The sequence below is a fragment of the Cariama cristata genome, unplaced genomic scaffold (genome assembly GCF_000690535.1).
Source record: "Cariama cristata isolate BGI_N322 unplaced genomic scaffold, ASM69053v1 scaffold38294, whole genome shotgun sequence".
Classification (NCBI taxonomy): Eukaryota; Metazoa; Chordata; class Aves; order Cariamiformes; family Cariamidae; genus Cariama; species Cariama cristata.
In genome coordinates, this window is record NW_009611908.1 from 5,732 (window position 1) to 15,727 (window position 9,996).

Sequence of the window (9,996 nt, forward strand, 5' to 3'; positions counted from 1 at the left end):
TTAAGATACAGAAGTGTGTCTTGAAAAGTATGTATTATTAAAGCAGATGTTCAGGGAAGCTGGAAGATTTTTGGCATTTAAGTATTTGCCTAGCATTCACAGGCATCTTGCCTTGACTGAAAACGAAAAAAATGTTGCAACTTCATTCCATACATTTTTCCCTCATTAGGACCCATTTATCCCAGCAGAGCACTAAGCTAGACTGGCTGTGCTTTGGCACCCAGGCTGTGTTGTGGGATGACAATTTTGGAAGGTATTTCGGTAGAAGGAATGGAGAACTGCAGCTAGATGTGACCAAAGTGAGCCTGTTGCATCTCCTGGCTGGGTGCGTTGTTTCTTCTCTTTGAATCCTCCAGAGTGGATCTGGCAAGTTCAGCTGATCCACAGAGAAGTTTGGGGTTTAACAATTAATGTGAATGCAGCTCTTTTAGCCAAATTCCCTCTGCCATTGTAACTGGAGTAGGAGTACACTAGGAACTCCTCCCACTTTTTAAAACTGATCTTCACTATTAAAAAGATCAGAGTGCTTTTAAATCCTGTAATGACCCTGCACTTCAAAAAGAACTTTTAAGCTTTCAGAAGATTTTTATTTTTTTTTTTTTTTTAGTTGGTTGATGGTTTGTTTTTTTTTACTCCAAGTCTTCTGCATATGTCCAACCAATGGTGGGCTTATGGTATAGTTAGAAATCATCCTAGTCTCTGGAATGCCCCCTCCCCCCTTTTTTTCTGTTAATCAAATACTATGTATTTGGACTTTTAAAAATAAGTCTGCAAATACTAGCAATACACTGTTTCTAAAACAAAACTTTGCTTTCCTACTCTGCTCCATTTTGAGGATTGTTTGTTGAAATAAGTTCCCTAAAATTTTACTTGCGTTATACCTTTGAACAGAATATGCACTGAAATATTTAGTCTTTCACAATGTAGTTCTTTTTTTGCAAAGCTGTTTACAGTGTTCCTTCTACAAAGGATACATTTCAGTAATTACATTGCTGATTTGAACTTTTTAAAACTGTGTTCTGTTCTATGGGTATATTTTCCCTCTAATCTCAGTGGAAGAAAAAGGCATTTCTGTCTAGCTCTGCTATCTAAAACTCTTACCTTGCTGTAGTTCTCACCTTTTCAAAATCCTAAGCAAATGTCAGAAGTCTATGGTATTTGCTTTCCACAAACAGAGAGTACAGTAACATGTTTAGTTCATCAAAACTCAGTTTTCACAGCTGAGAGCTCACAACCAAGACAAGAAATGATGAAATTCATAGCTTAAAATGTAGTAAGATACAAAGTTTTATTTCCTCTGTGCACCATTTTCACAGAATAAACACCTTCTGCTTCTCAGTGCAGTCAGAGAGTGGGTGCACAGCGCTTGTTGGCACGCTTGGCTGGGTGCCGGGGCAGGCAGGAACGAGGAAATGACTCAAGGAAGTGAATAGCCGGTATTTGTGCAAAACTCACCAGAGGGGTTTCCGGCACCCCTCATTTTCCAGGATGACAACAGAAGGCAAGGCTACTTGATACCACGCGATATGCCTGAAAACAGTTGGCTAAAGTTTGGTTTGCCTCACAGATCACGCTCTCTTGTCAGTTAAGAGAAAGAGTGCATTTTTTTCTCTGTGAGTACCCCCAAATATGCAGATTGTGTCCAAATTCTGATGAGGGCTGGAGGACTGCCAGGACTCCACAACTTTGAAGCTGAAGCTAAGTACTTTGTAATTTCAAATCTGCTAGTCTTTTTCTTTGAAGAGATGAACTTGTTCATCTCGGACTGAAGACAGAAGTCAAAAGGTCTCCCAGTTGCCTTGCGCAGCAAGAGTTTACAGGCAGTAAGGGCTCAAGTGGCCCAAAGCCTCCATCCAAAAAAGACAGACCTGAAATGTGGAGCCCATCAGCTTTGGAACCCCAGTAGTTTTTTCTCCACTGAATCACAAACGGTTGAAGCCCTTTTTTTTCCCCCCAATTTGTACCTTGGACAGGGCCGTAAAACCTGACACTATGAGGGAAAGATGATGTATTCACCCTTCTCCTGGGGTAACAGTGCAAAACATTCTTTGATACTTTCATCCAGTGTTAGCAAAAGCAAAGGCAAACTTGAAAGCCCAGAAGGGAAGAGGGCCTCTGAAAATCTGGTGCATACATGCTACAAATTGCCCCCTCAAGCCCCTCTGCAGGGCCCTGCTTGTCTGAAAGTGTAAAAATGGGCTTTTCTTCTTGTAATTGATTTCAAGAATGTTTATTACCAACCTCAACTATCCATTCATCATTTATTGGCAATTTACTATTTCATGAGTTTATGACTACAACCTGTTTAATACATGTTTTAAGTGCTCTGAAATATGTACAGGGGAAATTGAAAATTAATTCAAATCCAGCGCTAAGTGAACAAGTTAACCCTGCTCTTGTATCCACGTGGAGTTTTCAGTCTGGCACTGCAGAACTCCCTCTAGGGCCAGGGAAGCTGCTGAGCCACTTTCAAACAGCACTTTTCCAAATGGCCTGTTACCATTTACCGAGTAACCAATCCACACTTCATCCTACGGTAACAGCACTGCAGTATTGTAAACATTACTAAAGTTATAAGTTATTATACCAATTGTAATTTTACTGCTGAACAGTTTACTAGATTAAGGGTTGGAATCTGCCACTGCTTTACAGTATTTTTAATTCTAAGAACAGAATAGGTATATCATTAAATAATTAACTGACTTAGTTTTGGAATATCCAAGTTTGTTCCTTGCTTTTAACAACTAAAATAGCAACTGTTTAAAATAAAAAGCCATATAAAATTCTCATATTCAGAATGGCCAAAGTAGTAAATAGATTAGTAACTCACATAAAAGTTATTACCAATGAATAAAGCAAGCTGTTGCAGTTGGCAAGGAATCACCATGGATTACATGAATGATAGTCAAATGCATCCCCTCTGGCACTCAAGCATGCAGGAAGATGGGCAACATAGTTGATAGTAACTATAAAATTTTAAAAGGGCAGCAATTTACAGCAGTGTGCAGTGCAAGTCCTGAACTACACCGCTGTTAAGCTTTAACAAGCATGGTTATGTGTGGTGTTAAGTGTTTGGTAGCTGAATGAATCTGAGAAGTCCTGTTAAAATCAGCTTCAGAGAGGTGATTTATTTTAGTTAGAAACCATGCCAGAACAGAACATTTCACTGACTCTACCCATATCACCACAGCAGGCTTTATCAGACAGATGTTTAAACAGTTTTATTTTCCTAAACCCCAGTGAAAGCCATCAGATGTAGAAGGCTCCTCTCATTATGTTCAGTAGTTGCAAAAATCCCAGCTGATCCAAACCTGACCAAATAGGAGGAGAGATGGTGACAAGGCACACTTTACGACACACCTGAGGTGTGCTTAGATTTTGGCAGGGAAACAAGATTTTTGATCGAAGAGGCGTTAAAGCCTGAAAGGTCAGTACTTCAGAAGAGCAGTCCACCAGAGTATCTTTAAAATGTGACTGCAGCTGGATTTACTGTAAGAGACATGATTCTGCAACAAACTCAGCAGGACAAAATTACACCTTTGACTTCACAACTAAATAGGATAAATATCTTCTAATAACATGGCTTCAGGTACCTCATATATGGCAAAATGTCACTTTCCTAAAGAACAAATGTAGTCTACAGTACCAAGCCAGTAACAAAATGAAGGTAAGCTGCATTCAGTTCAAAAAGGAAAAAAAAAAAAAAAAAAGATGTGCATTTGGTTCAACAAACATCACTACTGAAAAATTTCATTTTTAGGTTGTCTGTATTAAAAATGTGTTTCTTCCTTGGGATTGTTATATATTGCATGTTTCCATTTGACGATGTGGTTTTCAAAAAGAGGTTACAGGTGAAAAGATGACCATGTCTGGAATTCGGTGATACAGAAAGCTGAGTGAAAAAGAAAAACTAAGTTAATGTTTTCCATTCTACAGTAAGTTAAATTACTTTGCATATTTCAATCATTTTTATACAGTTTTCATTTAAAAAAAAAGGACATAACTAGGAAGATAAATGGAAACCATCCTACTGTATGATTTAACTTAAAATTAGAAATGGCAACATACATTTCCTAATGAGCTTTACTTTGAGACACCAAGCTTCAGGGCTCATTCTTTCCCTTCAGAGGCTGCTCCAGAAAAATACTGTCCATTTACCTTAACTCTGTATCATGATTCGGTTTTACTTTCACTCGTTCATCTGCCTTGTACCACTTCTCCTTTGCCTAAACCCTGTCTATTTTACACATTTCCAAGTAGGTGTCAGCTACTGTGATCCCACCCTCCTGTACTCACTGAAGAAAGCAGAACTGAATTCTGAAGGAATAAGCTGGACAGTCTCTTTTGGTTTTCTTTCTGAATCCTCCAGCCTAACATCTCTTATGTACGAGGTTCCCAGAATGGTTATACATCTTAATTGTCCAATGCAGTAAACAGAATAAAACACAGCAATGAAAGTGCGCCTCAAACTATGCATCTCCACAGCAACAACAGTTGCTCAGGTTTATTCTCCACTGAGGAAGGGACCTTGGGTTAAGAATTTTAACAAAGTATTTTGGATTAATAACAGAATGCAACTGGTTATTTTTAAAGCAATGGGGAATGACAGAATTTTCCTTCCAACTTGCACTGCTTTATCAAGAAAGATGCAGAGCTTATTAAGGCCTGTTTGACCAAAACCATAAACTCACTAACAGTAAAGTATTCCAGTTTCATTTCTCTGTGTGTTTTGTAACACAGCTTACAAACAGTGATATTCTCAAATCCTTGTAATTATATCAATTCTGCCTTCATCCTTAAGTAGCTCCTGTTTTCTCCTTGAGTGAACAAACCAAATCTGGATCATTCTGAATATCTGAAATGCAAGTCTGAATGTAATTTCTTCTGTGCCAGCTTTGCTTCTAGTGTCTCTGTGACCACGTATTTTAGGAGTGAGTTACAATCATCGTTCTCAGTGATCGGCATGTTGATCCTTCTACAGACACGCTAACCTTCCTTTGTTAGCAGAGCATCCTGACTACATTTTATATATCGCTGGTCTTTCTCAACCAGTAAGTAATTTGGCCTGAAGTCCAGCTTATGTAATGAGTAACCCTGTATTTCAGTATCCCCCATATTATGTTCCTTTGCATTTGGTACATTATATTGTACCTTTTCTAAAGCTGTCAGATAGGTTTCAAAGAGCAAAAACCAACTCCACGTCCAAAGAATTATATCAGAACCAAACAATGACATTAGGACATATGCTAGAACAGCTGGCTATGGCACAGAGTAACACGTAAAACACACTCTGTGGTTCTCTGAAGTGCTTACTTTCAGAGCAATTCTTACCTTGGTCTGGATCAGTGCTTTGCAGTCATTAATACTGAATCCATCAAATCTGAAGTCCTCATTATCTTTAACATTTGGTTCCTCAAAAATGTCATCCTGGCTCTCCGAAAAGTCCTAATAAAGCATAATTTACATTTTCTTTACAAAATTCTATCTGATTTCAAAGCAAATAATCTGAACAGAAGTTTCCCTCAAATAACAATAACCACTAAATTTTACTTTCTGAAGCTGTATTTTGATTTATCATGTGCCCCCCCTTGCATTAAAACAATGTTATGCCTAAACAAGTTCTACACACATGAATCTAATTGTGACTTAAATTAATAAAAGAGCCATTTCCAATTAAAATTAGCCTTAACTTTCACCAGAAGAGAGCTGAGAAATACATCTTCATCGGTATTGTTAAAAGCAGTGCAATTTTCCAGTAACAGAAAAGAAGTAATGACATAATTTTAAGCTGTCTGGGCATTGATTTAATGCCAGTGTATCTATGGGCAAGAAAGGAACAGAAGGGGGGTTTAACTATGCTGCAGAAATGTCTCCCATTCTCTCCTGTTAAGTGACAGTTCTATAAAAGTGGTTTTCAGGTGCAGAATAGGTCCTGTACCTTCAGCACCGTCGTTCTGCTTGTATATTGCTTGCATGAAAGGTCAAATATGTCCATAAAATCATAACTGAACACAGTACCCCTGCCCCATGCTTCAGCAATCAAATTATCAATTGAAACAGTTACTTCTGAAAACCACATGTGACTAATTCATCTCAACTAAATAACAAGGTCAAATACTAAACCATCTCTGATACCTTTATCTTCTCAAAACAAGACATTAAACACAGATATTTCTTTTTGAGATCTTTCAATACTGTTGGTTTAGTCTTGATTCAATTTAAAACATTCTCTCCCTCAAGCTTTGCAAAAACAGATAGAATAATCCGAGGAAAAGGGAAGTGGAACACACTTTCAGTTCATACACAGTAAAAACATCCAGTAATTACTTTAACAGCCTCTCTGATTCAAATCTGATTTTCACTTAATGGAAAGGTATTAGAGGCTAACAATTTTCTCATACTCTGAGCGAAAAAGAAAACCATCTTACCACACACACATCTGAAAGCTAATTCTACATCTACACTAAAGCTGAATGTACCAACTAAAAACAGGGCGCTACATAGCAGAGACTTCAATGTAAAGACGATCAGAAATTGATCCTGCACAATCTCAGTTACTTACCCATAATAATGAGAAAGCACTAGACTATCATTACAAAAGGCTCTCTGTAAAAAAGCTTATGACTCACCCAGATCTAGTTCCTCACGCATCTGCATGTATATCTTACAGAAAATCAGATTCATAACCAAGTGTTTATGCTGGCATAGTAGCAAACCGTTGTTCAATTACCTTTTGATTTGCATCTATTCCAAGAACACTCAAGAGGTTTTCTTGGCAATGAGATTTACTCCAGGGATGTCTTAAGCCAGGGGTATTATCAAAGTCTCTAAGTGTTTTCCATATGTTTCCAGAATCAATGCTAGGAAAGAAAACACAATTTGAGGTTATAAGGTGTATAAAGTTTCCAATGAACATATATAACTTAGTTATTTTCACTACATACAGTTGTGTACTAGCCTACCTTGATCTAAAAAGCAGATCTAAAAAAAACTCCTTCTACATTCGTTCAAACTATCAGCCCAATGTACTAATAAGCTTTTATGACAATTAACGGAAACAGTAAGTCAACATAACTGTTTGGGCTTCTCAGATAAGAAGTGCATTAGAAGCAGATTTCAGAGATTGTTATATGCCAACAACTTGCATTATTCAATTGGTTCTGTGACATGTAGGTAGAGTTCAGCCCTATTAATTCCGCACTTGCATTTTCTGTCTCTCAAACCTTTCTCCTTCCTATCAGTTGTGCTTCTCCACTGCAGCAGCCTGCTGCTCAGGTGGGTGGCCTGCATCTTCTCTGGACATGTTTGTACTACAAAACAAGCCAAAGGCACACACTACTGAAACTGTGAGAATTAAAGAGTTCCCTCTACATAGTACTTTGGATTCTTACATTGCATTCATCCTATATAAATCCAGTTGCTTTTTGCTTAGTACAGGATGCAATTGTCATTGATGTTAGTTATTCACCACAGCAGATCAGGGCTTTTTTGTCTGTGGTTAGTACTCTGTTATAATCTTGCAGTCCCTTTTACATATATATCGTATTTCTCCACAAGTTTGAGGCTGATTAAAATATAATGCATATACAACAAACTTGCCAAAAGGATGCCCAAATTAAATGTTTTAACTACATTTCTTGTGATTCTTATGACATTTCCAAAGTATGGTCTGACCCAGCTTTCTAGATACAAAGCCTAAGATGTATGCAAAAATAACTGCAATACTGCTCAGAAGCTGCTGATCCTTCAAAAACATGTAACAAATTTAAAAGCAATCCAGCTGTCTTAAGAGAAAGCTAAGTTAATGAAATTAATTGCTATTAACATAACCCCAGGAAAGAAGTCAGATGCACCATAGATTCTGAAGCACATCTGGTTAAACATGAGAAGAAGTTACCACCTGGGAAAATGGGGGCGGGGGGGTGAAGGGAGTGGGTTGTCAAATAGAAGCAGCAGCAATGCTCCTGCCTTAGATGATGGAGAAATAAGTCAGATGTGTTGTAAAGAAAGGACAGGCAAACAGGAAGAACAGGCTGCCTGTTGGGTGTTCTGGCATTCCAGAGGCTTAGTCATAAGGCGGCACACCAACAGCAGGAAAAACCCTAAGCAGGAATTTGTAATTTTGACATATTCCCTTCCTTGTTTTCCAATGGCTAAAATACAATCCATTTCCTTTAGCAACACAATACAAAACTGGTAAGATCTATATGCTGAAAAACATAGTGATTAAAAAGATAATTTTAAGTTCACCTGCAAGTACCACTGATTTTTAAATTATGAAATAAACAGTGTAATTGCTGAGGAACTTTTAAATATTTTTTTTTTTAAACTGTTAATCTAAACTCATTACCAAAGTTGATTCTTCATAAATTCAGGAATCCCAACATCTTCAGTATTTGTATGAAGTACTTGATCTAAGCTTCTTATGCTCTCTCTGGACTGTGATACAAAGACTTCTGGAAAGCCCGACTTAAATATATCCTCATAGCTGTGGTTTGCCTAGAAAAAACAGAGTTTTATTACATATGTTATACAGGCCATCCCCACAGCTCATGAAGGACCTAGTCCAAAGACCACAGTGTTTCTAGAGATTGTATTACTGATTGGTTTTAAAATTTGTATTAATATTAATGGCACAGAGGGACTGAGCCCATAGTTCAGTGTTTTGAGTATTTACCTAGAATTAGAGGAGAAGCAAGGGTCCAAGAGTTTCTGATAAACCTTAGTCTCTAGCTTCCCAGCTACTAAGTTACAGACTGGTTTGCCTGTTAGCACTCAAGACTTTCTTTTGCTTAGCTAATTCAGTGCAGGCCAAAACTCATGTATATATCAATTCAAAAGCTTGTTTTGCTAACTTAGTATTCGAACACACTTAATTCAGCCAAATGTAACATAACTACTAAATGCTACAGTTACCAATAGATACTTGCACTGTGTAAGTCTGCATAAAAGCTGTGGTATGTCTCTATATCCTTGCATTTGCACCAAACTTTTTCCAGCCTATGTTAAAAATCAGAGCCAGATTTACATGTTCCTCCTCCAGCAGTGATGAGGAGGAGGTTTGGAGGACTGAACATAGCCACATGAGTGATGCAAACAGGCCTACTGGAAGTAATAAGGCTATCTGAAGACTAAGAAATAGATACACAAGGAAAAATGTACGTAATTTACATCCTATCCTAAAGGGGTGTTATCATGCCATCTGGTCCAGAAGTTTTGTCCTTTTATTCCTTCAAAGAAGGAATTACTGCAATGTTCTAAATCAAAGCAATTAATTGACTTCAACACCCTGCAGAGGGACTACAATCCAAGAACAGCAACGTTATGTGAAAACTAGAGATTGAAACCAATCAGTTTGTTTTCTTTGCCTAGCAGTCAACAATTTAATCTGAAAAACATAAGAATAGATACTCCATACTTTGACAGCTTCATTTAATTGTAATTCAAACAGCTGAAATAAATTGAGATATTTCCACAGTTTCATTATACTGAACTCAGACAAGTGCAGTGAATACTGAGAGAGTATGGATTTGATCTAATGATGAGTGGGCAAAATCAACAGAGCTGGTAGAAGGCTGCCGTACTTCTGAGCGTGCTTCTAGAAATAGAATTTGTGCCGCATGCTGCTCCCTCTGAAGTAAGGCCTTGCTAAACTGCCTATCCTGAAGGGCAACTGCTGGGACATTCAAAGACTTCTGGGTAAAATCCTTTGAAATTTGCCGAAAGTGTCATAATATTTTAAATTTTTTGTAAATTATTTCAGTAGACTTAACTTACAACAGGGATACTATATGGAGGAGAAAGATATCTCAGAAGCAGAATTCGGTGAGAGCACACTTGCTAAAGCATACATGGAGAGTCATGGACAGGGAAAAAAAAAAAAAAGGACTTCCAACTAGGTACGAAAACCTAAATGGGACGGGAGCTAAGGGAAAGTCAAGTAGCTGCTCTTGGCTTTGGGGGGGGGGGGGAAAAAGACAGACAAAGAGAGGGAAA

The 9,996-nt window shown here is 37.8% G+C and overlaps 1 protein-coding gene across 1 annotated transcript in view; it reads right to left on the bottom strand.

Annotated features, from left to right (window-relative positions):
- Positions 1-3,681: 3,681 nt before the first annotated feature.
- The window catches only part of LOC104160321 (chromosome unknown open reading frame, human C14orf79), an 8,820-nt gene continuing 2,505 nt past the window's right edge, over positions 3,682-9,996 (bottom strand). The window contains exons 2-5 of the mRNA XM_009698413.1: positions 8,351-8,499; positions 6,731-6,860; positions 5,332-5,445; positions 3,682-3,892 (exon numbers count right to left, since the gene is read on the bottom strand). Coding sequence (XP_009696715.1) covers positions 3,725-3,892; positions 5,332-5,445; positions 6,731-6,860; positions 8,351-8,499 — 561 coding nt within the window. The 3' untranslated portion in view covers positions 3,682-3,724. The remainder of the gene's footprint in view (positions 3,893-5,331; positions 5,446-6,730; positions 6,861-8,350; positions 8,500-9,996) is intronic.